Source organism: Sylvia atricapilla, chromosome 17 (genome assembly GCF_009819655.1).
Source record: "Sylvia atricapilla isolate bSylAtr1 chromosome 17, bSylAtr1.pri, whole genome shotgun sequence".
Classification (NCBI taxonomy): domain Eukaryota; kingdom Metazoa; phylum Chordata; class Aves; order Passeriformes; family Sylviidae; genus Sylvia; species Sylvia atricapilla.
Window position 1 is genome coordinate 11,723,837 of NC_089156.1, and position 27,962 is coordinate 11,751,798.

General features: G+C 48.2%; 2 protein-coding genes and 1 long non-coding RNA gene across 5 annotated transcripts; 2 read left to right on the forward strand and 1 right to left on the reverse strand.

The window, feature by feature from the left end:
- The first annotated feature begins 7 nt into the window (after nt 1-7).
- On the forward strand, nt 8-2,035 carry MTRFR (mitochondrial translation release factor in rescue). The gene is made up of 3 exons (XM_066331729.1): nt 8-56; nt 799-1,100; nt 1,807-2,035. Exons 2-3 carry the CDS (start codon nt 834-836, stop codon nt 2,017-2,019), a joined length of 480 nt encoding a protein of 159 aa, XP_066187826.1. The 5' UTR covers nt 8-56; nt 799-833; the 3' UTR covers nt 2,020-2,035.
- Nucleotides 2,036-3,382: 1,347 nt separating this feature from the next.
- Nucleotides 3,383-17,987, reverse strand: CDK2AP1 (cyclin dependent kinase 2 associated protein 1). Of its 3 annotated transcripts, none has more exons than XM_066331731.1 (4): nt 17,765-17,987; nt 7,838-7,944; nt 7,027-7,153; nt 3,383-4,259 (listed from the first exon to the last, which is right to left on the reverse strand). In XM_066331731.1, the coding sequence occupies exons 1-4, from the start codon at nt 17,829-17,831 to the stop codon at nt 4,192-4,194; spliced, it is 369 nt and encodes a 122-aa protein (XP_066187828.1). In that variant the 5' UTR covers nt 17,832-17,987; the 3' UTR covers nt 3,383-4,191. The 3 variants fall into 3 exon arrangements, with proteins under 3 accessions (XP_066187828.1, XP_066187829.1, XP_066187827.1); XM_066331732.1 differs by lacking the exon at nt 17,765-17,987 and adding an exon at nt 16,167-16,922; XM_066331730.1 differs by lacking the exon at nt 17,765-17,987 and adding an exon at nt 15,304-15,404.
- A 571-nt stretch (nt 17,988-18,558) lies between these two features.
- Nucleotides 18,559-27,903, forward strand: LOC136369086 (uncharacterized). The gene is made up of 3 exons (XR_010744953.1): nt 18,559-20,704; nt 22,834-22,943; nt 26,353-27,903. It is a non-coding gene; the product is annotated as an uncharacterized lncRNA (long non-coding RNA).
- Nucleotides 27,904-27,962: the final 59 nt, after the last annotated feature.

Sequence of the window (27,962 nt, forward strand, 5' to 3'; positions counted from 1 at the left end):
GGCAGCACCGCCCCCCTGAGAGCGTGCGCATGCGCCGTGCGGGAGGGCCGCCGGAGGTGAGCGGGGCTGGCGGGGTCGGATCGGGGCCTGCGCTCGGTTTTCTACGTGTATTCTTCATTTTAAAATCCTACTAACTCATGTAGCGGCTGCCAAGAGAAGCTTTCTTTTTATTGTTTTTTAAATTTCAGCAGTTTTGTTCAGATTTTCTGTTTATTGACAAGCGGCACTTCTTCACGCACTCGAGTATTTTCTTCTCAAATAGTCAAAGTATTTCAGTCATAACAGCATGTAGTGTTTTAATTGCTTACCTAATGCCTTGCTGAAGACTGACACTTGACAGGGGTAGGAGCTGACATTCCTCATTATCCGTGAAGAAAATGCACACTTCCAGACATTCCTTTGTTAATAATCTTGTTAATACCTTGGCCTGGGAAAAATCAAGTTCCCAGTGAGACTGTACAGGTCAGACTGCAAGACTAAAATAACCTCTTTTCCTTCCATTGTTTTGTTTTTTTCTTTTCATATGTTTAGTATTTTCCCTGTGTTGGAAGGAGTATTCATCTATTTACTGTTTTCCAGATCCCTTTCAAGATATTTTAACAAACGTGATTACATTGAGAACCAAAATTCTATTCAGCATGACAAAGATTTAAAGAAAAATACCTGTGAAAAACCAGTTCAGATAACCTTGAAAATAAATCTGAATATTGGAATACTGCCCAATATGTGCAGCTACAGTAGCTCATCTTCAAACAAGGATTCTGATGCTAAACTCCTCTCTCTCTCCTTCCATTGCAGGTTTTGTTCCAGAGAAGCCGTGTCCTCGTTTCTGTATGAATGTTCCACGTTTATTTCACTTTGCATTCTTACTGCAAACACCGTCATGGACACGGGGGGTTTTGAGGAAGCAGCAGCTCTCTGTGCCCAGTGTTCCTTTGCTTCAGGCAGCAAGAAAAAGCAACTCTTTGAATCTCCTTGAATTAAGCGAGGCAGAATTAGAAGAACAGTTTGTAAGAGGTGATGGTCCAGGGGGTCAAGCCACAAATAAGACAAACAACTGTGTTGTCCTGAAGCATATTCCATCTGGGATTGTAGTGAAGGTAACTGGGTTTTGTTCTGAGTCACAAATTGCACCAGGACATGCAAGTCTCCTTTCAGAATAAAGCACAATCACAGTGCAGATGGCATGGAGGAAAAGTTTTTATATATATATATATATATATATATATATATATAGTAAAGAGTCTCAGCAAAAAGCAATCTTGGCTGTCAGCAGATAAATAAACTTGGGGTCAGAGCTGCTTTTCCTGGCTTTGCCATCCAATTGATTTTGTAGTTTTCAATTAAATCAGTCTTCAGTGTAGCTGCTGTTTGGTGGCAGCTGTCACAATCCTGTCCCTCACGTGAGTTAGAATCTCTTCCTTAGCAAGTTGATCACACTCACTCTGCAGATCCTTTTTAAGCATTTCTCTTACCCACTTCTTGTGGATTAATACCTTGAAATTAATCTTGGCTCCCTGTCACAAGGGGAAGACACTGTTAAGTTAAACTCAAGCAGCTTTCCAAGGTAAGATGGGAAGCATTAAAGATTAATGCAAAAGCCAGTCTGACGAGTTACAGTAGCAAATAATTATTAAAATATATCATCTGGATTTAAAAGTTGCAGCTGTTATTGGTGGGAGGATGCTCTTGGCTTGGGAAGGAGGGGATTTTCTTTACTGTAATGAATATACAGACTGAAGGGGAAAGCTGAAGAATAAGCAGGTTAAAGTTCCAGTAAATAAAATGTTCTTTGTGTTTCTTCAGTGTCATCAGACAAGATCAGTGGAGAAGAACCGAAGGATTGCCAGAGAAATCCTGCAGGAAAAAGTTGACCTTTTCTACAAAGGTGAAGACAGTGATGTTTTTAAAGAGAAGAAAGCATCAGAGAAGCAAAAGCAGGAGAAAAAAAGAAGAGCAAAGGAAAACCTAGAAAGGAAAAAGCTTTTTAAAGAGATGCAACAGTTGGAAAAGGAATAAACATGTGAAATACTGACTTGCCCTAGCAGGGTAAGAGAATTATTTGTCATTAGACCCAAACAGTTTTCCAACTAACAAATGATGCAGGGCTTCATAAGCACAGCTGAAACCCCTGTGCTGACCTGCTGTTCCTGTAAAGCTGAGGAGATAAAAGCACTCATGTACTCCTGATTCTCCCTGCCATCATCTCATTAATCACATTTAGCAATCAGTTTTTCTGCCAAGTTCAGGAGATAAAGGAATCCTTGTTAAAGAGGAGCTATAAGCTTTCCACCATTGTTAACAAAAAAAAAATCAATAGATTTCTTTCTGTGCAGATGACACCTTGGGCTGCTTGGTGGGAGCTCCAGCACATGAGAACAGCACTAAAAGGTTCCCACTTCCCATCCTTCCTCAGGCACAGATTTCAGTGCCATAAATCCTTCACAAACTGTGACCAGGTTTGGATCCTGGTTGTGCTGGTGTGAGCTGAGCTGCTGATGGAAGAAGAGACACCAGTCACTGGTTCAGATCCGAACAAATGCTCTGTCCTGCTCACCTCTGAATAAAGTTTAACCAGTTTAAGCTGCTTGTGTTTAACTTAACAGCGTCTTCCCCTTGTGACAGGGAGCAAAGATTAATTTCAAGGTATTAATCCACAAGAAGTAGGTAAGAGAAATGCTTAAAAAAAGGATCTGCAGAGTGAGTGTGATCAATTTTCAGATCTTACCTGGAGTGGTGCTGAGCTCTGGGGCACAGGGAGGTGAGGGCTGGTCACTGCTGGCCTTCCAGTTTAGGGGTAAAATTCAAACATTACAGATAAAAAATGACCCGTGTTGGAAGCTGCCTCTCAAGGCAACAGAGTCCAGTTCATCCAGGCTGTGAATTCATTAATTAGAGTTGTTTGTTATGTTGGTGCTGTGCTGCAGTTCAGCTCAGCCATGTTGGGACCTTCACTCATTTTGACAGTTCCCTGTTTTATAGGAACAAATCCAAATGTTTCCTTTGTCACCATTACTCTGAAGCCACCTCTGAGGAACATTTTTTTTCTGGTTTTTTCCCTGTTAACAACTCCAGCAGCTTAACCAGAAATTCTCTTTCATTTTTAGACAGCACCTTCACTAGCTGCCACCATTTTTTGCCCTTCAGCAAAGACCCAAATCCAGAGTTTGGATTTTGAAGGCAGCAAAAGACTTCTAAAACTTCACCTTTTTGTGCCAGAGACCAACTGAACCCTGTGCCATGGATGGAGTGCTCCAGCAATCTGCAGTCTCCTTCTCTTGTCCTTTCCAAAACTCTTCATGAAGGTTAAATTTTTATCTGTTGACAGCTCCTGGAGTATGAACCTGATTAAAGTGACTGTACATAGTTTTAATACAAACTGTTAATGAAAATAAGCTTTATTACGTCAAGTAATAAATACATACAAAGATGCAAATTACAGTTTTAGTAATTTTTCCAGAATGATTCTTTTTTCTTGCAAACTTTAAACTGAAATCTCCAGCCTTAATGTAGAAATTAGCTTTCCAGGACCTTGTTATTATTTAATAGGTTTCCCTATTTTCCATATAGCTCATGCACTTTAAGTGGACTTCAAAGCACTAACAGTCATGCAAATGTTTATGCAAAATGAACAAAAAAAAAGGAAAAATAAGAGAAGGGGAAGGTTATTTCTAAGCAGGGTCTATGCTGTATGACAAATTGTGACTTAGCAGACTACTAGGTACAGCATGCTATTCTGCATTTATTTAAAAAAATCCTTAGAGCTTATGTCAAACTTTGAAAGATTGACGTTTTGGGGGTAAGTGAACATAGTCAAAGGAAAAAAAAAAAAAAAAAAAAAAGCAGAATGAGGCTGTGGCTGGATAAGAAGAGAACTGAAATATAGCCTGGGAGAGAAAGAGCATTCCTCTGCATGCACTTCAGTTTCCATGATTTAGAAACATTTTAGGGAGTTTTAAGGTCTTTATAAAATGCAAACCCTCAGTAAGTTGAAAAATCCTTGGGTGGTGGTGTTTTTTTCCCCATCCTTAACTGTACATTTTCGCGAGGGCAAAACAAGAGCGGTAAAACATTCAAAAGGAAGGAGTTTGTCTGAATGTTTCAAGAGTCAAAAAAGAACTGAAGTGTTACTTTTCCTTCAGGAAGAGATGGAAAAAAAAAAAAACCCTTTGCAGCTGAACCAAGGGTGGGCTACGACCTGGCGTTCCGTTCCGTCTCGGCCAGACATTCCCGGACTAACCCTCGAGCATGGATAATGCCTGCAACAGAATTGGAGCTGGTTTAAATCATCCCACTCAGGCCACACGCTTTGCAGTGACAGTCCACAGAAAGGTTTATGTATTTCTGTCCCCAGCTGCCAAGGCTACCACAGAAGGTCTCGGCCAAAGGGGACAGCTCTTGCTTCCCAAACTTCTAAATACTGAACATCTAAACACTTGTTTGCCACTAAACAAGTTCTGTCTTCCCAAACTTGCATTATGCACTGAAAAGGGACTAAACCAGGACTCAGGACACAGTAAGATTTGTAAGTCTGCAGGTAGATCTTCATGTGCAGTGTGGGCCTCCTTAAAATCCAAGATTTAAAGGTGAAAAAATAAAAAATATCTTACCTACCGGCGAGTTATTTTGCTAGTGGAGTGAAACAAATTACAAAGTTATTTGGGGAGTCATTTTAGCAAGCTCTTAATGCCTTGGGATAGTTCTCTGGGAGGATGCATCAAAATCCACACCGTCATGATACTGTTCAAAGACAAGTGTGTCTCATGTAAAAATAAGAATTTTTTTTTTTTTTTATGGTGTGTGCTGAAAGTTACCTCCTAACACTGGCTCAGCTCCCATATAAATCATCTCCACTTTACATCTGCCGTGTCCACTCTCATCTGATAGACACAATGTGGAATTTTCCACTACAAGTCCTGTTGCCTTGAGTTCCAGCAATCTGGGCCTTGGTTCATAATCCTGGAATTAAATGTAGATTCATGCTCACGGAGCTGCTGAAAGAACAGAGCTTGAGATAGATGCTAGAAGGAGAGATGGACAGATTTTTTCCTACACCAAAGGTTTGTATTTTGCTGACCAGGCAAGACAGAAGGTGGTGTCTCTGCTCAACCATGCCCCTTAACAAGGTGGGGAAAGGGCAGCAGGGCAAGAGATGGGGGTTAATCTCTGGAGATAATGGTTTCTGTTTCTAGAAGGCTGCTGGCCCAGGTCACAGCAGCAGCCTACTGACCTGGGAGGACTTGGTGAGTGTTGGATTTGCAGAGGGTTAAACTGCCAGCGGCCAGGAGAGCTGCAGCTGTGGGATGCAGAAACATGAACTCCAAGCAGTGTGTTAGACCAGGTGTGGCAGGATGCCCAGTTCATGCAGCAGAACTACTCTGAATAATGAAGAACACTGGGAATTTGGCCAGTTTTAGAGGTCAGTAGCCTCTGTGCTCAGGAGCAGGCGGAGCTGGGGACAGGGACTTTATTCAGGGATAACCTCCATGGCCACGGAGGCAGTAGTCACATGGTTACCCTCAATAATTTCTGCTCTCACACACTTGCACATGCTCCTTCAGCCACCAGGCTCCCAAAATGGAAAGAGAGGTACCTTTGCGACCAAAAGATGGCAGCAAAAAGTATTTATTTAGGATTTTGTGCAACACTGGCAAGTCACAGTGGCAGCACTGTATCTCAAACCTACACGTTGTTGCAAGGAGGCAGCAAAGCAACTTTTTTCCTCGCTGAACAAAACCATCCAGTGCAGAGAATGTCTGCATCTCTCCAGGTCTCTCTCAGGCTGTCCCCATTAGCCTGTTGCCATTCATGATCTATTAATTCTGACTCAGGCAATGCAATAAAGAGAGACTCCAGCAACATTGATTTTAGCTGGGCCAGATTCCACTTACCACTCATCAGCAGACTTTATTGCATCCTTTCCCAGAACAGCTACTAGTCATTTTATTGCATGTCATGGCAGATATATTACTCTCCCATAATGGTTGAGCCTTAAATAAAGCTTTGTAGTCTGGGGTAAGTGTAAGGGGGATTTGCAGGGTGCTGAAGTTAGTCTGTAACAGTGACATTCCCATTCCGGGTTTGAATGCATGAGCCAATCTCAGCACAAGAACCGCAGGAAGGGAGGAAAAAGTAACAGTGTTATGCTAGAGAAGGAGAGGACTGCCCCTACAACTGTTGTCTGTGGCCTTTCAGGGTCATTCCAGGAGCTGGAGCAGTGGAATGTCCCCCTGCTCCTTCAGAAATGTCCCCGCACGTCCCCTGCGGAGGACAATGTCAGGCTGATGTCAGCAGCGGGGCATGCAGGGGTTTCTTTTACACTGCAAGGAAAGGGTGTTTATTACCCCTTTTAGCTGACAAAGCAAAGCTGGAGAGACTCATCAGCCAGCCCTAAAAGCTGCTCTGTCCCTTACTAGTGGGTTTTAATGACATGCACTTGACAGGATTGGTAAGGGAGCCTAAGCAGCCCCACTCTCCTCTCCACAGAGTTCTGTTCTTGTCTGACATCTCAGCCTGAACAGCCTTCCCTAACACCTTTTTGGGGATTTTTTTTTAGCTCTTTTCTCCACCAGCCTCAGTGAACACTACCACAGGGTTGTATTTCTCCAGGCAAAATGCACTTCAGCGAAGATTCCTGGGCCAAGCAGACGGGAGATGTGCATGAGATCAGTAAACAGTGCTTGGCTGTGGATTTTTGGGGAGCGTGGGGAGAAAAGGGAATCGAAAGGGCAAGTAAATCACCAGGGGCCTGAAAGAATGTATCCACGAGAAGTTTTGCAGTAAGGTTTGAATTATTACCTGAAACCCCCTGTATGCACATGAGACACATTTTGAGACTGTTTATCTGTCAAATACTGCTTGGACAGAGCATCCCAAGGTTTCAGTTGTTGGTTAATACCCTCACTGTCAAGAGGAGCTCAAGTTGTCTCTTCTCAAAGGAAACAGTTGTCATTACACTGTGCACAAATAGTCAGTGCACAAAGTGGATGGGAAACGATTATTTTTAAAAATAAGTTTAAAAGTTACCTCTTTTTAGCCTCTCCATGGCACTTTTACTCCCAGCATATGTAGGTCTAATCTCTTTTCCTAATTCTTCTATGATGGCTAGAAGTTCTGCATATTTGCTCTGTGGTACTTGACTGCTGCTGGTGCCCTGTGGTTAAAAGTAGATTAATCTCAGTCAAATACTGTAAAAACAAAACAATTACAAGAAACAGCGAGTGGAAGTTTATGGAAGACCAGAAATTGTTCTATAAATCACTTTTTAAAAGAACAAAAATACAGGATTATTATATAAACATGGTTAGGTTGTTTTTATTGCTGCTACAGTTGGACACAATGCTAGGTGCTCTTCAAAAATTTGGATCAACTGTGAGGATGCAGCTGCGAGCCTCGGACTTTGGGTGAAGCAAAAGTTAAAACAGTCCTGCAAAACCAGCAAAGTGGGAACTGCTTATTTAACCCTGTTTCTGGGGTTTTTTTCAATGTTTCAGTGTATATTTCCTGCAGAAGCCAGCCAGGTAGGGGCGACTGAGAAGATAAAACTGCATAGAAATACTGGGTTTTTAACAAATCACTTTAAGTGCCCTTACAGAGCACAACTCGGGACATTTCCCTGTGACTCAGACAGGATGATTAGCAGTTGATTAGGAACCAACCTCGCTCAGCTCAGCCCTCATTTGATCCCCAGCCATGTGCGAGGAAGCAGTCTGCCATTTGGGTTTGATTTCAGACCTTGGTGGGAGGGAGGAACACCTCGGATTACAGGCCACCATCCCTGCTACTGCGCAAACGTAGGCTCAGTGATGTGATTAAAGGAAAATAAGCAGAGCTGTACCTGCATCCCCTGTGTATAGCCGAGGGATGGGGGGCCGTAGTCGTTTATGAGCTGTCTGTATTGTGCCGATGTTGCCATACTTGTGGAGGGAGAGTGAACACTCCCAGCTGCAGGGAGAAAAGAGAAAAAAAAACTGTTATTATCTAAAGATTAATTAGTCTGTTACACTGGGACACATTTTAATCACTTGTTCCTAAAGCTGCGACCTCTCACCTTTGTCTAAGATCACTAATGACATTTCTTGCTAGGAAGAGAATGGCTGAATTAATGCTCCTCCCGTGTTTGATGAGCACTTGGAAACAGCACAGCCTGCAGCATTATCAGTGCAAATTGTTTGCCTAAAAGTGAAGCAGAGTGTAGCATGACAGGTTGTTCTGCCTAGACAAACTGTAAGTATTAAGGAGCCCTATTTTTGCATGTATACATTCCACACAGATGAGTCTAATGTGCTGTGCTATTTTTACTTTTTCGGTGCAAGTTATCTGAAAGTAATTTTGCAACTCAAAGTGTCATCACATGGTCAAAGCAAGTTATCCTCAGTACTATTTTCAGCCAGTGCCAAAACTATTCCTAGGGAAGAGTGGAGGTACATCAGATCTGCTGCTCGTTGTGTGACGCGGGAGGCGAGGAGTGCTACCATTATTCCTCTTCGTGTGATATCAAACATTTTTAGCCAGTCAAATTGTGCTGCATGAGTAGATCAAAGGGAAAATAACATCACTTCGTGTTATGGTTACTTTTTTCTAAAGTTATAAAAGATTATATTCACATCTAATGAGTTTTGAGTCAGTTACGAGCTCCAAAAAACAGACTCTAATGTCATCGCTGACAAACTGCTCCAGAAATGAGCAATCAAAACACTTTCTCCCCCTTGTCCCATAATGGTAAGAATTTAGGTTTGAGAAACAACTGTTGGAATTTTATTTTTTTTAAAGAGGCTTAATTGTACTGCCCATTTCACAACTGTGCTAAAAAAAACCCCTGCTGGTTATGCACTTGGGAGCAAGGGAGCATCACACCACTGAACTTCTTCACTCTTGCAGCTCAAGTGCCCTTGCATCCATGGATGCTGCTGTCTTTGCCTGTAGGCACAGACACAGACTGCCTGCTGTCTGGAAATATCTCCCCCCTTACAAACTCCTTTGCTGAAAATTCCCAACTGTCTTTCATATGAGGAACAGATCTCATTTACCAGCCTTCATTTAAATCTAAATTAAACTGATGCTAAAAGTCACTGGGGCTCAGAACTGTGTAAATCTCCAGCTTTGTTTTAAAGTTGCAAATGATTTCATCCCTGTTTTCCCCTCTCTACAAAAAGAAAGGGACAGCAGTTACTCTGTAAAAAAGTCTGAACATAGTGGAACAGACTCTTGTCCTCAGATGGGAAGTCTCTTTCCACTTCAGAGTTATCACAGGATATCACCCATTAAGAGAAGAAAGCATGTTCTTAATTTTTAACTAGTTAATCAGATGTGAAATCCCAAAAGGCCACTGGGTCACCTTAAAAAAAAAAGCAAGTTTTTCTTCATCTTTAACAAAGCTGCCAAATTTCATGTCATTACAACCTGTAGTTTCATCACTGAGGTTTCACATGGAGCTAATTTTACTTAAGAACAGCAACCCACCCCCCAAAAAACAACACACCCATGGAGTAGGGCACTGTAGGAACAGCACGGTTGTCAGCTAATCTCTCAATTAGTTCTTCACATTATCAGCTCGAAATACATGCACAAGTCTAAGATTTCTCTAGGTGAAACTCAGTATTCAGATGTCTGAATTTCAAGAATCACTAAACGTGACACAACAGCAAACCGCATCTTTTTTCCAAGGACTTCAAAATGCTTCAAAAAAAAAAAAAAAAACATTTTAACGAGCCCCTTGCGCTGCAAGGTAAGAAGGTTTAATTACCTCAATTAAGCAGAGAAAGGCTTAAGTGATTTTTCCGCACGTACAATAAAACAAAAGGCCCATCCTGCAAAGACTTGTCTCTGAACTGTTGTTGCAGGCAGTCACACAGGAGAGCTGGGAGCTCCAAACTGGATGTGAACAAGGCAAGGACTCTGCTGGCCAGCCACAAGGATCCTGCCCTACCCACTGAGCAAAACTGAGCTGCAGCCCACGCAAAACTCAGAGCAACTTATTGATCCCACATATTGGTTATCAGGAAACGGTGGGCATTGGAACAGGCTGCCCAAGGAAGGGATCACAGCACTAAGCCTGAGTTGAGGAAAATCTGGATAACGCTCTCAGGTGTGAGCACGGGGTGTCCTGAGTGTTGGACACGATGGTTCTGATGGGTCCCTTCCAACCCAGCACAACCCCGTGATATCACAGCACAGACAAACTGAGCGATGGTTTCTCATTCTGTCCACTTTTAAACCACGACACACACACAGGAGATAACACAGCGTCTGTAGACACAGAGACAAACTATAGCAGAGACAAACTCTCCTAAAAAAAAAAACTCGAAGCGGCAAAGATCCGGCCAAGAAAAGCTCCACAGGCGTGGACACGGCACGGGAGCTTGAGCCCAGGTGTGGATGGGTGACACGGAGGGACAAAAGCGACAGGCACCCGGGGCGCTGCAGAAACGCGCTGCAGACACTAGAGGCCATCGCTGAGAGCGCCGGGCCCTGCCAAGTGACAGAGCGTGGTAACCATGGTGAGTTTACCCGTTTCTTTGCAGTCTGCATCAAAAATGTAATAAGACATAATGCCATGCGCCGACCACTTTATCAGCAGCAGCAGCAGGCCCGGAGAACAAAGGAATGGATTTGGTTTTGGCCGCGGTACCAGCCTCCGTACATCCGTGTCAGAAGTTCTGCCAGTCAAACTCAGCTGGAGGAGGGGGGAAAGAAAAAAGAAAAGAAAAAGAAAAAAAAAAAATTCCTTGGTTTCACCTCGATTTAAAATGATGCGGTGGTGAAAATGAAATTAATTATTGGGGGGTATTAGTATCTCACAGGGCGACAAACCTTGAGCTTTTTGACCTATCACTTTGTATGGTAATCTCCAGGAGAAGCCTTGGGTCTTGGATGACTATTAGTCAATTAACCCAAAATTCATATGCGTGTCTGAACAGCCTGTGTATGTCGGATTAAAAAAAAAATTAAAAAAAAATCAGCAGATATTGCTATTATAGTTAGAAATTAGGCCAGGAAGTCTCACAGTCAATACCCAGTCAAAAATCGGTGTGATGATTAGGTATTCACTAGAGAGAAAAAAGGAGAGGGGATCTAAATTGAGGCTCGCTCTCTCTAACGTTAAAATGACAATGGAGACAGTTAAGAACTGACAGAATCAAAAAGGGAGTGTGCTTGGCACTGATTTTCACTGGCACCCTGTATCACATCCCAAATTGTCTTAGTGCTTGCTGTTGTTTAAAACCTAAATCAATACACACACTTTCCTCCCTTCACTTTCCCAATTAAATATACACAAAACCTTGTAGATTTCCCACTTATTCTAGTGCAAACAATGTCTTTTAATTCCGTATTCAAGCAGAAGACCGCCACAAGCATTTTTCCCCACAAAAATATAGTGATTTCCTTGTTAATTAATATTAATCTTTATTAATTAGGGGGGCACACAGCAAACAGAAACGAGATTTTGATATCAAAATCTCTTCCTTCCAGCAGTCTCTCTCAGCCCAAATTAACACCCTGAGAGACAAAGGATCACAAATCAACCTTTGTTTGCCTAAACTCCTGCTGACCAGGAACCTTCTCATTAATTCCTGGGAGGTTTGTAGAGATTCCCTTCAGCTCCACGCCTGAGCAGTGATGACCAGTTTGCTGCTTCAAGTTTTAATTCTTAATGCCATTACTGCTGCTTGCCGGAAAAATAACTGGGAATGCAGCTTATTGAGCACCCTGAAGGAAGCAGCAGGAGCAAGAACACCGGGGTACACTCACCTGATCCACTTTGGGAGATGCTCAGCTACCCCCTTGTTCCACAGGCAGCAAAGGAAAACCAGGAACAGCCACACAACTCACTGAGTTACCTGTGCAGGGCTGACTCAGACAAGCCAAGGGCCAAAAACGCTGGATATGTGCTCCCCAGTCCCACTGGACATGTGTTTCTCTACTGCCCTGTATTTTGTAAGGTCCTATAAAACCCTAAAGGCAAACTCCTGCCATTTTACAGACTCTTTCCACGCAGGAACACGACAGTATGTAAGAAGAGTTACCTGTAGCCTGGACTTTATCCAAGGTACACGGTGCAGTCTGTGGAATCTCAACAGCTCTCCCTCTGTTTCACAGACCCTTCAGCTGTTTGAAACATCAAGGCTGTTGCCATTTCAGTGGTCAGCACCTCTCCAGAGCCCGGTGCTGGAGGTCACTGCCTCTGCCACACCCTGTGGGACCTCCTCATGGGCTTCAGGTGATGGCACTTGGGACTCCTGACCATATGGGGTGCCAGCCAACAAAGCTGCAACTGTGAGGATATAAATCCTTCTGTCTGAAACTAGGCAACCTTGCAAGAAAACACATGAGAAATGCTCCTGAAGCTGCTTTGCCAACACACACCGTGAGGCATCCTCCAGCACCAGGGGAGAGGTGACAGCTTCACCCAGCACAGGTATTTCTGCGGCGAGTAGCTGAGCACAGCTGTAGTGTTTTGGCTGACTACAAGAATATTTTATTCCTTAGCCCTCTACACGCTTTGGTTTGAGTTCAACAAGAACTCCTTGCCATCCATGGGACACCACATGCATGTCTACACAAGGAGACCCACTGCACAGCCAAGCCACTGGATTCTAACAGCAGCTGCCAGCCCAGAGCTCAAACAGAGTCCCCATTCCCCCTCAGCTTCCCATACATTTTTACATTTAAAATTATGGACCCTGTTCTCATTTGCACAAACCGTGCCTTACAGCACTGGCTGTGAAAATTGTATTTTCACCCCCTATTTCTCCCTTGAACAGCCCTTGTGGAAGGAACAGACCTTTCTTTGAATAAAACTATTTCCTTTAGAAAAAACGCAGTGCGCAGACACATAAATATGTTCTCAAGAACTAGGACATTCTTTATCGTAACAGCCAGAGGCCTTGCTCTTTTGATCTGTCACACTCTGGGCCTTTCCTCTAGTACTCTCAGGCTGTTTAATCTTTCCATGTGGATAACGGTCATGGTTTATGTCTCCTCTTCCTACCCTCCTGTCTCTTTTTTTTTTTTTATCAGAAAAACAAAAGCCAGTCCCTCGACTCCCCACCATTCTTCTTCTCTTGCTTAAGCAATTCCTACACTAGCGAGTTATTTGGCACCACAAGGAAGAGATCAAGAGATGAAAGCATTTGGAGTGTACACCACATGTAGTTGGCCTGAGGGGGTATGACTTAAGGTTAGATTTTAGTCTGGTCCCCCAGACTTGGGGGGTATGGTTCAAAGCTGTGCCATCTTTGGTTTGGATCCTTGTGTTCCTTTGGCAAGGGCTGGAGCATCCGTGTTGCACAACTGGAGCAGAGCTTCTAGGCCACTTTTATCCAGAAGGAATCCAGTTAGCACGAACCCAAACCACTCTGCAGCAAACCCAAGGCTCTGGGTGGGGACCCACGCGGGGATTCGCTGACTGTGAAAACCACACTGCTGCTCTCCAGCAGAACACTCAGACAGGCAAAGCCAAAAATGCCCATTTTCTAACTGCCCAAACAAGCCCACTTGAAAACTGCTAATTCTACAACATTAGAGAGTCTCTTTTTACATCATACTTAACTTCACATGGACTTAAGGGGTCAGGGATCCAGCAAATTGCAGTCTGAATTGGAGAGGGGAGCATATTTCCTAGAAATTATCCCCCCCTGCTAAGGCACAAACACTTTGCTCTCTGTTCTGCCTACAAAGAGTATTCTTTCCAGTACTCCCACTCCAAAAACAACCTCTCAATATGGTCAACAATATCAAACAGAAGCTGTCTCTGTAAAGGGCGACAAGCAAGCCATGTGCTCGAGGGAGTCTGCACTGCAGTGCTGAGAACATAAGGGCTGGCCTCGTGTGCTGGTATCCTTTCTCAGGACTGAATGGAACTGGTCTCTCCACTTACCAGCTACAGCCCCAGACGGGGAAATGGTTTTCATTTCACCTCCCAGCAAGAATTTGTACTTTTCACAAGAAACTTGTGGTTTGCTGCGAGGTGTGGCAGGTGCACTGAGAGCCCCTTTGGTCCTCGGCTACAGCAGCACTTGTACAGGCCACCACTTGTTCGTGTGGAGCCAAGACACAGCTCCTTCCCTTGTCACTGTCAGCTGGAATTGGTGTTTCCAGACGCTACAGGTGACAGTTTTAAAGCTTTGTTACGCAAACAGGATTTTGTCTCAAAACCTGACATTTCTGCAAGAATGAGAATGAGAGCAAAGGAAAATCCCAAGCTGTTTTCTGCTTCTGTATCTTGAAAAGCGTTTTCTCTGACCTGTGCTTAGTCTAAACAAAATAGGAATGCTGGTGATTATTCACTGAGCCAGAAAACACATGAAAACACGGTGAAAAACAAACTGCAGACCCATTCACAGCTGGTGTAAGTGTCTAGTTCAGCTTAAGTCAATGGAGATGCTCTACTTCACCCCAGCTCAGCAGCTGGTCCCTTACAGAGAAATAGTCAAACAATATGAAACACAAGACAGATGAGGAGGAAACAGCACTTCCCAGGAATCGGTGGGACAAGGAAGAAAAGGCAAACAAATCAAAACATGGTTGTTAGAAAAGGTAACAGAGGTTCCCCTGGGACACTGCAGGGTCAGGTGAGGCTGGGAAGGTAGAGCCACTGCAGCTCCCTAACAGAGCACCTTTTTACAGCCCAGACAGAGAAGGTGCTTGTGCAGGAGATTAAACGGGGGTCCCCAAGCACAGCCAGCTTGGAATTGAAAGGTTGGGGTACTACATGCAGGAACCCGACTCCCTGAGCACTTCCAGGAAGGTGAATTCGGACAAAATTCGGACAAACCACTGCAAGCCTGACTGCAGCCACCCTGGGTCAAGTGTCAGCACTGACCTGGGCAACGGGGGAAGAGGAACAGGCACTGAATTCTGCTGTGACAACACATTCTCCCTCCCTCAGCCTGGTGTAAGGCAGAGGAGTCAGCACCCAGATGCTTCCAGCATCCTGAGTCACTTGTGGAGCAGCTGCATTTTCCTCACCCGCAGTCATCCCCAGATCTGCCAACAACCCACGGAGGTTTCCTCCCCGTGTTTCCTCCCCCACACACAGCTCCTCTCCCTCCGGACTTCAGTCCAGGACTGGATTCCCAAAACATGCTCCCATGCAAGAACAGAGCCCAGGCACCCACCAACCACAACTGCTTCACCTCACTGATGTGCACTTTAGGTCTAATTTTGCAGAGTGGCTACTCTCAGCCTCAACTTGAGAGGAGTTTGCTCTGCAGCAAGGACACGGCTCCAAGAGCTGAGTCGACACTGCCTTCCCAAACACTCCTGCACCAGAAGCCCTGCACTGCAGGGAAGCAGCATTACCTCCCAGAGGAAAATCCCTGTGAGATCCACAGCTGCCCAGAGCCCTCCGTCGGCCGAGACCAAAATATTCAGCATTCATACAGAGAGGCTTCTGCAGGGCTGATTTCAGGCCAAAAGGGACAGATTTCCTGTTTTCCTCTCCTCTGCAGGACGCTGGGAGGAGGTTTGGGGGGGATCCTTCACCCCAGGTTTGGAAGCAAACCTAGGACTTATCCTCCTGGCCGGGGGGGGAGCATTTAATTTAGGCACAATAGAGAAGCGATCTCTTCCAAATCAGAATGAAGCTCCAGAAAGGAGGGGGCCATTTGCAGTCGTATCGCTCTGAATGCGATATGTGCAACTGCAAGGACTGCTTTGTCTAAGTCCCTTGGCCTTAGGCCACGGTGCTGGCAATACCACTAGCTAGAGGAAGAGCTGGTGCGTGAGGATAATGGCAGAAGACAGGGAGGGAAGAGAGAGCCCATTTTGGATTCAGAGGAGGACGTTCTTTTCATTGAAAAGATTTCTGGGGGTGTTGAGGATGATCCGAACTCAGAAGAGAGGACAACTTAGACGAGAATAGTTCCAGCATGACAGCAAACTGCTGCTAACTTGCCGATACAAGGGGGGAAAGGAGGGTGGGAGAGAAGGGGAAGATAAAACTGCATGAAAGAATCCGAAGCCCTGATCGCAGCCGGAGCGCTGGGAAAGCACAGACACGGCAGCCAGAGGGCTGGAGACAGAAACTTCACCGCTCGGCTCGCATTGTGCGCGGCATGTCTGAGCCGGGATTTCGCAGTCCCTGCTCGCAGAGCAGCCAGACTCGGATCCCCTCCACTGCATGACCTAATCCCCACCCCTCACCCACCATCGCAAAATACCACCTTTGTTTTCCCTGCAATTTTACGGCTGTTCCGGAGAGCAAGGCACAGGTTCTCGTGGGAGCCGGCAGGAGAACGCTTTCCCTTTGCTGGGCTTTGTTTTGTTTCTTCTCTCTCTCTCTCTTTATTTTTTTTTCCTCCGGTGACACTTCTGCTTTTTGTCAGCAATCCTGGACACATCCCCTGCTCCCTGACCCCTCCGCAGAGCAGCACTGGAGCCCACGGTGCTCCCCACACACCACCCCGGCCCCCCGAGCCTCTGCACCCTCGCAGCCCCACCGAGCTCAGCTCCACGCAGGATCGAGGTGGCACAGCCACCTCGGCTCATCCACCAGCTGGTGACGAGTCCTTGCAGTAAAATATGATTGTTGATGCTCTCCTGGTAGCTCGTATGGAGATGCAGCCCGGAGATCCCTTTCGCTCCTCAGCCTCCCAGGATTACAACCACTAACGGTGCTGTAAAAAAATCACCCAGGCACATTTCTCTGCCTCCTGAACCCAACTCCAAAACTTTTTCTCAAGGGAAAAAAAAAAAAAAAAATCAGCCTGATTTGTGGCTGTCTGATGCCAGTCCTGCAGGCTGGGCTGCGGGGATGGGAGACGGGAAGGCGATTTTTTTAAAGTCAGCACCAACTTCTCCATTTTGGTGCTGTTTAATCGGAGCCGACGAGCACAGATTAGCGAGATCCCCTCCAAATATCCCACAGCGAAGCAATTGCTGCTGCGGCTTTGTTCAGGCTGCACCGATTCACACACATGGAGACCCGATGTGCAGCAGCACCGCAGCAGCGGCAAAAACCCGCCGGCTGATGCCTTCGGAAATCGGGAAGAGAAAAAAAAAAGGGGGAATGTAGTTTAAAAAAAATAATAAAAGAGAAGAAGAAAAAAAAAAAAAAAGCAAAAAAGTTAACGCCGTTAAGGAAACTTTTTAAAGAGCAAAGTTGGAGGGACTCCCGTACAAATCCAAGGATGAGGAGTGATTTTTAAACAGGAGTTTTTTTTAAGAAATAGTACAATCCCTGTGTGCCCCCCACTCCCATTCCCCCAAAATAAATCTCCAGCGAGCGGAGAAGGGCTCCTCCGCCGGGGATGCGGGGGCACCGGCCGGGGCAGCGCTGCCCGAGGGTGGCTCCGAGGCGGCGGCGGCGCCGTTCCCGGCGGAGGTCCGCGGCTGTCCCCGACCCTCGCAGCGCGGCCCGGGGCGGCCCCGCCGCCGGGGAGGAGGCGTGAGGCGAGGCGAGGCACTTACGGCGTCCCGCCAGCAGCGGTCCTCGCTGAGGCGCCGCCGGAATATTCCTGATCCAGATCAATCAGCCGCCCCGGGGAGCCGAGCATGGAGGAAAGCCGGCGGCCGGAGCCCGGCGGCGGCGGCGGCGGCGCGGGGCCGGGCGGGCGCGGTGCCCGGCGCCGGGGCGGCGCGGAGCGGGGCTGGCGGCGCTCGGTCGGACGGACGGGAGGGTGCCGGTAATGGCGGCGCGGAGCCGCTGCCCCGCCATACCGGACCGGGCGCAAAACTCGAGTCCGGCGCTTCCCCCAGGTGCCGGTGCGGCGGCCGCCGCTCGCCTCCCAAACTTGCCACCCAGTTGCCGCCGCGGACTTACCCGGGTTGAGGGGAGTCCCGGGGATGTGGGCGTTCAAGTTGGGCTTGTAAGACATTCCCAAAGACATGGCCAGCGGGGAGGAGGAGAAGCGTCCTGAAATTCACCGAAGCGTCTCCGCGTCTCCCAGACACTTTGGGTTGTTTACGGCAGTAGCAGCACCGGCAAATATGGCCGTCAGTTATATTGACACCCACAATGCAATATATCATCCATACATCACGAAGGGACGCCGATCCAAAAAACTTTGGAGGGGGAGAGAGAGAGGCGGCTGAAGGCTCGGCGGCCGCGGCCCGCCCGGCGCCCCGCGCACGGCGGCGCGGAAGGCGGGGGCGCGGCGGGCGGGGGCGCGCCGGGGGTACGCGGCCGTCCCCTCACAGACAATGGAGCTCTCCCCTCAGGGACCGCCGGCAGCGAGCGGGGCGGGCGGAGGTAGCGCCTCTCTGTGCGTGCGTGTGTGTGGAAAAAAAGGAGGGAAGGCCGGTGGGTTTGTTTTAACGAAGTTGGGAAAGTTTTGGCACGAGTTGCGGGGGTTTGGCCCGCACGCCGCTGTCAGCCCTCAGGGAGCGCCGCCGCCTTCAGCCTCGCCCTCACGGACATCACCCCTTCTTTCCCCCCCTCAGCCCACCGCCGAGCTACGTGGAAAATACCTGTTGATAATTTTAGGATTTTTATTTATTTTTTTTTTCCCCTCGCTTGCCCCACCTAGATGCCGCCAAGAAAAAAAAAAAACCAAAATAACCCCCCAACCAAACAAACAAAAAAAAACAAAACCAACTGCCCTTTTTTAATTTCCTTTTTTTTATTTCCCCCCCCCCCAAACCGCTACTTCTCTCTGCGTGAGGATGGAAGGTTTATGTGGATTGCAGCTTCTGGGGGACTAAAAAAAAAAAAATAATTAATCTCGTTGAAAATTGACACGTTTTCCGCTTGCAAGCAGCAGTAAAACTTCTCCACCAAAATTAAAAAAAAAAAAAATTCAGGTTAAATGATGAAGATTTCCAGCATGTGTCTGCCATCAGAACACATCCTTTTCACTGCAAGATAGTCAGGTTTGCTCCTTCTGTCAATTAATACCAAATACACTCGAAAAATTGTTCAGCTACTCGAAATTGATCCCAACAAAACTGCTTGGGATGTGGACAATCTCTCCTGAGATGCTCAGCCTGGGACCCACCAGATCCGAGCCCCGTGTGTAATTTACCAGCAGCCACTCCGAGATCTGGCAGTTTCATTTCATGTGCTACTCAGTGTCTATCCACGGCTTCAGACCGCTCTCAGTGGCAGTGACAGCAAACACGGAGAGCCCGATCCTGCTCACTGGGAAATCGGGGGCATGTTCCTTGTCAGCGACACTGATCCAGGCCCAGGGTGGACAACCCTGCAGGGGGAAGCAGGTAACACCTCCAGCACAGAGAGGAAACAGTCAATCCGATGATTCCCTCTGCATAAAGGAGGAATTGAGGGAGAATGGGCAAAGAGGAGCAGCCTCTGAGCCCCCGGCTCATGCCCTACTGACTGTACATTGCATGAAAGAAACATACTGGTGCTAGATGAAACAAACACTGTTGTATTTTATTTCCAGACCAAGCGCTCAACTCCAGCGATCCCGGTGAATTCCAGACTGGCACTGACTGTCCTTACAACTGATCCACGCTCTGTTCTGTTAGAGAGAGGTCCTGAGAGCCCCAGGCACAGAATTGCGTGCTCAGTGACAGTAGTTTCACACCGGTGCTTGTGATGACAACTGTGTAATTCTTCTTAGAGTACTGAAAGACTGTGCTGGTAAAGCCTCACCGTGTGAGTGAGAGCTCCGCAAAACCTAAAGCTTCACTTCCAGATTTGTAAATAACAGCCTTTCTGTTGAATCCTGGAAGGCCACCGAAGTCCTGCACGCCGCTCTGGGATTTTCCATCCCGTGGTTGTTTACAGTCACACCAAGTGAGTGCGAAATGGGAGCATTCCGAGCTTGCCGTGTTTTTCACGGCTTTACACCGACTCCACAAAACTGTGCTCAGAGCAACACTGTGAGGAACAAGATCCTCTGTGTTTCACTTGCGTTTTATAATGACAGCTTCAAAATATGCAATATTCTGAGGGGGAGGCAGGGGATGTGTAAAAAGTCCTGTAAAGATTGTTATTCCTTCAGCACAAGGCGCTGCGAGTTTTGGAGCAAACTTTGAGGGCCAGGCTTGGTGAGGTGGTCAGGCTTGTAGGGCAGCTTCGTTTGTGCTGTAAGCAGGAGCCCAGCAGTGTGAGATCTGGGTATTTGATGTTGCTCTGCAGTTATTTGGGCACAGGTAGCAGTGGTGCCACAAGACCCTGCTAAAGGACAAACTTTCTGCTTGGCCTCAGACTCTATTTCAGCTTGAGATGATTTTGGTCTTGATTTTTGGCACTCGCTGCAAGGTAGGAAGTACCTGCAAGTTCTTCCCATCTGCCATGTGCTCTGAGGGTTCTCTGCAGTTGTTCTGAACCAGGTGTGGCCACAAGAACAAAACCACCATCGTGCTCGGGGCCTGGGCTGACTGTTCAGCAGGGTGACCACAGAGTCGAGCTCCCTTGGAGGGGCTGCCTGTGGTTTCAACTTGTTTGATGTCCCGGGCTGGAGTTGTGCTCTGCACACGCAAACTGCGCCTCGAGTGCGGCAGCTGCAGCTCCCAGGCTGTGTGCAGCAAGCTGCAGGTCCCCGCTCCGCAGCCTGATGGCTCGGTCGTGTTCACTGGCAGCCGAAGCAGCTCTTCATCGCCGAGTGGCCAAGTCACAGAGCAGGAAATCCAGCAGAGCCATTTTCACACTGGTGACATTTGCAAGCCTTCTGCACGCTAAGGCGTCACTTACAAATGAACGTGTGAGCTGCTGTTTTCCAGCAAGGGAGGATGGACAGGAGGACACGTCTGTCTCTTCAGTCACTACAAGAAGCACTGATGATGTATTTTCCAGGTACAGCTGTCTCTTCTCAGTTGGGTAATATCTGCAGCATTCACTCTGTCCCCCTCCCCTTTCTTCTCTTGGTATTTTCTCCGTTCCCTCTCCTGGCTTGACTTCCTCACCTCTGCTCCTCCCAAACCACTGGGAATACTGAGCAGCCAGTGTTTCCACAGAGTTTGCCTCCAGCCCCTGCTTAGCCAGAGCTCCGTCTGATCTGAAGGAGGTTTTCCCTTTCCAAAGCTCTGCGGGGCCGGTGCCGCGGCCCTCGGGCGAGGGTGTAAGGAATACACATGCAAAGTGGGGTGTTGGAAGGTGCTGGCAGCTCTGCCACAGAGCCAGGGGCCTTGGGCCATGCTGTTAAACAAACTTGTTTGTCCCCTTTTATGTGGAAACAAAACGAAATAGTCATCACAGAGCTGTGCTGTAACGCTCATGGGGACCTGCAAATGCAGAGCACAAACTGGGCTTGTTCCTTCTCACCTCGGGTTAAATCAACAATGAGAAGAATTAAAGATGGCACAGTAAGACCCTCTTTTACCCTGACATGTCTTTGACGTGCGTGAAACATTATATTTGCGCATTAATTTCAATGTAATTAATTGTTGTCAGGCTTAATGAATTGAGTGACTTGGGGATATTCTAACTGTCCTTTACCCACCGCAGAGCCCCGTGTAGCACCAAGGGGAAAGAAGTGGGAGGTTTGTTCCTTTTCCTAGAGGGAGTTTATATTCAAATACTTATCCCTACATTTCTGGTGATCCAGCATCATACAGAAAATAACCACAGATGCACCTTCAATTGCTGAGCACCAATTTAATCTTAGAGTCTCCAAACTGCTCCGGTGCTACAACTAACATGATCAACCAACATGAAAAGCCTCTCATAGGCCTAGACTGAAAATTAGGCTTTTTAAGTCCTGGATGAAGGTAAGGTTTAACCTCTGTGGAAAGCACAAACGGTGGAGGCAAGTGAGTGTCGGCTTTACCGAACAGCATTTTCAAAGACGCTTTGCAGAGCTGAGTACCTTTCTCACTGGGATTGTAATGAGCCAACAGCTCCTGGTGCAGAGCCCTTCCATCCCCAGGACACCCAGCACGCCCCTGGGGCAGTCTGGGACCCTGGAAAATTGTCCATTTTATGCTTTTTTGGCATCAATGTCGCTCCTTTCTTATCGCTTTGCTACAGCTCCTGACATTCCTGTCTCTGTTCCCCACAACTGCTTCCTGCTGATGCTACAAAGTTTCCCTCGTGCTTTTTTTGTTCCCCAGAGAAAGCTGAGAGCCCTCGGCATCCCTCCTCTGTGATCTGCCTTTTCGGGCTGGTGTTTGCTGCTGACTGCCCCATCCTCACCAAAATGCACAAACCCCACGTAATCCTGAATAAAAACACACGTTCTCCAGCTCCACCCTGTCGCCTCAAAATCCCCCTGGAAGCTCTGGATTTCTGCCTCCAGGGGAAAGAGCCCTCTGCAAGGAGGGCTGTGATGCAGTGCCCAATGCAGGAGGGCAGCAGCAGCAGGAAATCCTCTCCCAGAGCCTGCCCCACATCACCAAACAGCCTCACAACAATTCCAGGTGTAAATAACCCCGCATTCCACCCAGACTTTCCCCCTTAAAACCTCCCTGACAAACTTCTTCCCAGTCCAGCCCTGCTCCCCGCTCGGAGATGGTTCCTCCCAGGGCCAGATGCCGTATTATCTGGAGCGACTTTTCCCTCCCAGCCTTGTTTTCCTCCTACTCCTGAGCCCTTTGTCTGGCTGCCAAGCGGAGCAGCCCTGCCAGGCAGACAGCTGCTCCGCATCGCCGCACGGGTGCTGCCCTGTGGGCTGAGGAACCATTCCAGGCCCCTTCCATCTCCCAGGGGGACGCTCTGCCTCCGAGGGGCCGTGAGCCGGCAGGGGAAAAAAAATGCAAATAACACCTGTAAAGCTGTGGGGAGGGGACTGGAAAGGTTTGAGATAAAGGGGCCTTGATGGTGCTCTGGGTTTACCTCTGAGACAGAGTGAGTAGAGAGTCTGCTCTCTCCTGCTCTGGCTGGAGGTCTCCCTGGAGGAGCACGGGGAAGGGATGAGAAGTTTCCAAGCCCTCAGCCACAAAAGCACAGGCCTGGAATCTCTCTAATGAAAGTTTTCCTCTTTGCAGTTTGCCAGGCAAACAAGCACCAGGCACCAATATCAAAACCAGCCCAGATTCCAATGAAAACCAGCAAGGAAATATTACAGTAGAAATGAAAATGGCTTCAGTTTTGCTTGGTAAGTACTGGCAAATAAAACTGGAGGAGAGGAGAGGAGAGGAGAGGAGAGGAGAGGAGAGGAGAGGAGAGGAGAGGAGAGGAGAGGAGAGGAGAGGAGAGGAGAGGAGAGGAGAGGAGAGGAGAGGAGAGGAGAGGAGAGGAGAGGAGAGGAGAGGAGAGGAGAGGAGAGGAGAGGAGAGGAGAGGAGAGGAGAGGAGAGGAGAGGAGAGGAGAGGAGAGGAGAGGAGAGGAGAGCCCTCCCTGACCTGCTGGGCACAGGGCACAGACAGCTGAGCTGATGGTGGGGTTTGGGCCAAGGGGCTCCTCCTTCCTTGCTGTTGCTCGCAGGGATGGAATATCACTGTATCCCCACATTACAGGGCTTCTCTGCATCATTTTTCCAGACAAACGGGTGCTCCACCCTGCCCCATTCCTTCAGTTTGCCTGGGAGGACTGTCCCTTCTTGCCCTGTGGGCTGGACTCCTGCTTTCCTCCCACTCCTGAGCCCTTGAAGGCTGTGCCAAGGAGTGAGCTGGCACTGCCGGGCTGCGGCACGGCCCTGCCCCTGCTCCCTTCGCGCTGCTGCGGGCCCGGGGCAGGGAATACCCCACCCTTTGGCTGGGCCAGAGGAGGCTCCGAGACTTGCTTTCATCCCAGCCCTGTCTGGGAAAGCTCCTGAACCTGCTCTGCGTCTGGCAGCGCAGCAATCCACGGCAGCACAGCAGAGTGCTGCCTCGCCCGGAGTGATTCCTGGGGGCAGGCTGGTGTCAAACACCCCTCGTCCATGTGAAATAATCGTCCACGTGGCACCTGCGGGGCTGCAGGTTCAAAGCACAATTTGAAGGGACACGTCGGGATTAAGCCCTACAGAAAAAACCTTCTGAGTGCAAAAGCAAGTGTCATCTGACCAGTGTCATATGCCCGAGACAAATAACTGGAAGCACAAACACCTCTGTCCCTCAGAGCCTCCTCGTAACACCAACCTGATGGGAGCATCCCTAATTGTTTTGTTACTGGTCATTTGAGCAAAGGAAGTGGAGGAGAGAGCGCAAGCAAAGCCCAGGGCTGGAAAATGGAAATGACTGTGAGGAAAGGAATGTGGAGCTTCTCAACAGCTCAGAGCTGGCAGGGGAGAGAAGAGCAGGGCGAAGGGGGAAGGAGGAGCAGCAGGAGGTAAATCACGGTGACAGGACAGCTCAGCCGCTGGGGTGCCGCGTGTGGCCCGGGCGGCCCCTCGGGGTCTGTGCCGGTGCCACACGGCCCTGGGCTGGCACTGCCGGCCGCGGCACCTCCTTCCTCCTTCCCTCAGCAGCCCGAGCCCAGACACAGCTTTTGGCAGGATGAGTCTGACGCTTCTGCTGAGCTCCTGCCCCAGGACGCTGCTCAGAGCAGGAGAGCCCTGAAATCTCTTGCCAAGGTGTCTGTGTCTGAGGACCATTGATGTGAATCTTCTGTGCCCAGCCCTGTGAGAATGCGAGTGCGGAGTCTCCAGTGCCAATTCCCTCTCCCAGTGGAGGCAGTGGGACAGGGCGATGCTAAACACGAAATATTTTTAGCGAGCCAAACGATCAAACTCTGCCTAAACATCTACCTGAAGAGCGACGGCAGCCTCCTGCCCTGGCACACTGCCTAAAATCCCATTCTTCCCTCCACAAAAGCAAAAAGGGGAGGCCCAGGGGGTCCCCCCAGATCTCTCGGAGGGGACACACGGTGGGTCCCCCCAGGTCTCTCGGAGGGGACACACTGTGGGTCCCCCCAGGTCTCTCGGAGGGGACACACGGTGGGTCCTCCCCACGGAGGTGGCAGATGCTGCAGCCCCGCAGCCACCTCGCTGTCCCCCCGCGCTCTGTGCGCACAGAAAGGGAGGGACAATCCCGGCTGGGAAGGATTTACAGCGCTGGCAGGCGCCGGTGACAGGCGATGGCTCGGTCGGGAATTTACACAGTGCGGTGAGAGGCCGAGCCTTGGCAGCGATCAAACACCGCGGCGGAGCCACGGGCGCAGGGCAGAGCCCGGGGCTCAGAGGGGCTGCAGGAGGCCGGGCCATCTCCTCTCCCCTCTCCGGGAGCTCACGGGCCTGGGATGCGCTCTTCCCTTGACACAGCGAAGGGAGGAAAGCAGCGCTGTGCTCCAGCCCACCCCGGCAGCGGCCAAGGGCAGGGGATGCGTGTGGCTCCGCAGCCTGAGCTGGGGGCAGCAGAAGCGGGGTGTCTCATGAAAACAGGCAGGAGCTGTCCCAGGAACGTGCCGATGCCAAGCGCTGCCTGCACGGAGCAGCAGCTCTGCCCTGTCCCCAAGGGCAGGTTCCCCACGGGGAGAGGGAACACCGGGAATTGTGCAGACAGCTGCAGGCTCGGACCGTCACTGTTCCATTGCTCCCGTCCACGTTTTGTATTCCCTCCAAGCAACTTCAGGGGAGACCTCACCCACGGGGATTCACTCACTCACACCCTGGTTTGGGATTTAACTCGCTCTGGCTGAGCTGACACGGAGCTCTGCTTCACGCCCTGCGATTCACCGTGCATTTAGCAGGCAAAGTCGGTTCTTCCACTTCATAAACGTGGAAGGAACACACAAACCAGACGTGGACTTCCAAAGGAAGAGGCCGTCAGCTCCCGAGCTGCCTCGCTGGCATTTTTAAGGTGTATTATTTACATGCTGGAAAGGAGCCAACCAAAACCTCTCTTAAGAAATTTTTCCCTTACTTACAGAACAAAGTCTACTGCTTTGCGAAAATGAATAATTAAATTCTGAGGTTTGGGCATCTTCATTTGTTGCTGAGATCTTGGCATCATCACTTTCCCATATTTGGGGAAAACGAGAATAAAAGTCAATGTTAGATGATGTACTAAACTAAGATTAGGCTGTTTACCCCAGACTAACTCTTTGGATAAAGGAAAACTATTTTAATATTTTGCATAAAATATGCATAAAATATGAAGTTGATACTTTCCAATCTTGATACAGTTTTTATAAACCCTCCTCTCTTTTTAAAGCCCAACACAATTAGGACTTTGAGAATGTTGTGAGTCTGCTCTTAACTAGCAATAAAAACGTTTTAATTAACCAGTGACATTAACCAGGTTAAGTGCCAGGATTCAAGTGGATTGAAAGAAAAGCTGTTTGGATCACTAGAACGTGACTTCTGCTAGTCGGAGGGATCCTAAAATGGCGTGACAATGAGTGTGTTTAATGGTCGTAGATGTGTTGCTGAAAGGCATCCCAGCACCTCTGTGGGCAAGTTTCAGAACAGAAAATTAAAAAGAGAAAGAAAAAAAAATCCCATCCAAAGTAGCAATCCATTTTTTAAACAATCTTTTACCAAAACAAAAAAGAAAAAAAGAGCTGAGTACAGAGTCCATCATGTTTCAGTTTGTCATTTTGGGGGGTATTAATCTTTCTAAGCACTGCTGATGTTTTACTGCCAGGCACTCCAAATCCTGCTGCTTTGGGGACATTCGGTGCAGACAGGACACAGCACAACCCCAGGCTGCAGGACGGAGCCTTTCATCTTGGCAAAGGATCCCATCAGAGCAGGCAATAAAAACCCCTCACACAACTCAGCTGAAATCCTGCGTGGCTTTGGGATTCTGTCACCTGAATCCAAAGGTGGAGACTGAATAAGTTCTAATAGCAAAGCCCTACTCAAAAAAAAAAAAATAAAATCAGCGTCTCCTTTGTGCAGAGGCAGATTCCCAGCGAGTTATTGCAGGGCTGGGGCACAGGGAAGGTGCCGAGGCAGCAAACACCCACCTCCAACAAAACCCAATATGTCAATGACTGAGAAATAAATCAAATTACTTGGCAAATAAAAATGCGATTCTGTGACTGCAAGGAAGCTGGCATTTTCTTGGTTATCTTCTCCAAGCCAGGAAGAAGAGACATAAATATGTATGGCATCAGAAATGGCAGCAGAAATGTCTCTTTTTCCTTCCCAGTACAAATTAAGAGTAGGAAAACTACTCCTCCACACAGGCCCCTCACTGAAGCGATGCCCTAAGCACAGCTAAGTTCAGAGACACCAACCAAAGTCAGCTCTTACAAAATAAAATGTAACACAACGTTGGTTTGGGTATTGACACTGCAGGACATTGCTGAAATCTGAATATGCTTCTGTATTTTGCTTTAGCTGCCTGTTTTAAGTGCACCAAGTGCTTGACTTGGAGCTTCCACAGACATGTCAGTGCCTTCACACACAGGCTGCCAGGCTCACAGAATCCTGGATATTGGTTCAGGACACAGCAGGCAAAAAATTTCTTCCACGAGTTTTGGCCTCAGCTTAACCATATCCAGTTCCTATTCTTGAATCTTAGTGGTGCCTCAAACTTTTCTCCATTCAAAAATTATTTTAGGCCAATGAAGAAACAGTGAAGCACATCAGCTCCAGGAAGCTCTTTCCAGGTTTTTAAATCTCTTCAGCAGCAGCTTTTAGGAGCAACCTGCCTGCAGCTGCTGGAAGCAGCACCTTACAGCTTTTTCTTCGCCGTTTTTCTCCTTAAGAAGAGAATCGCTGCTTTTCAAACTCATTCTACAGCCGAACTCCCGGGGAAGTGCGAGGTTCCCCGGGGTGGTTGCCTTACTTTGTTCCTCCTGCCAGCTCCGTCCCTCTGCAGCCCCGCCAAGGAACCAAAGGCTGCAGCTGCCAGCGCTGACACCATCACCACCACCCCTCTTAGCTCTCAACATTCCCCCTTGAAAGCTCCCAGTGACCACAGAAACTACCAGAAGGATTGTGTTGCTATTTGCAGCTGCACGCTTCTCGCCCTGGGCTCTCCGGTCAGCAAATCACTGAATTGAGGGAACAACTGCAGGGCCACGGTCCCTCCCTGCAGCTGGGGAAGGGCCAAAGCCACGGGACAGCTGCTGGAGGCTCCGGGAGGAGACAAACAATTCATGGGATTTCTTATTCATCTCCAACTTGGAGAGAAATGTATTATTTTTTACCTGGCAATTAAAAATCTGCACTTTTTTTTTTGTTTGTTTTTCCCAAGGTAAGAAAGTTTCGTTGTGTTCATTTTGCACATTTAGACATGAGGAA

Bases quoted from the DNA above. Each gene is read 5' to 3' on its own strand.
- MTRFR (XM_066331729.1), top strand. From the start codon at position 834: ATGAATGTTCCACGTTTATTTCACTTTGCATTCTTACTGCAAACACCG. The intron at 1,101-1,806 runs GTAACTGGGTTT...GTGTTTCTTCAG, and splicing joins CATCTGGGATTGTAGTGAAG to TGTCATCAGACAAGATCAGT.
- CDK2AP1 (XM_066331730.1), bottom strand. From the start codon at position 15,382: ATGAATGCTGAATATTTTGGTCTCGGCCGACGGAGGGCTCTGGGCAGC. The intron at 7,945-15,303 runs GTAATGCTGCTT...TTCTCCCTGCAG, and splicing joins CAGGGATTTTCCTCTGGGAG to CTGGGAGTGTTCACTCTCCC. The intron at 7,154-7,837 runs GTACAGCTCTGC...TTTTAACCACAG, and splicing joins GCTATACACAGGGGATGCAG to GGCACCAGCAGCAGTCAAGT.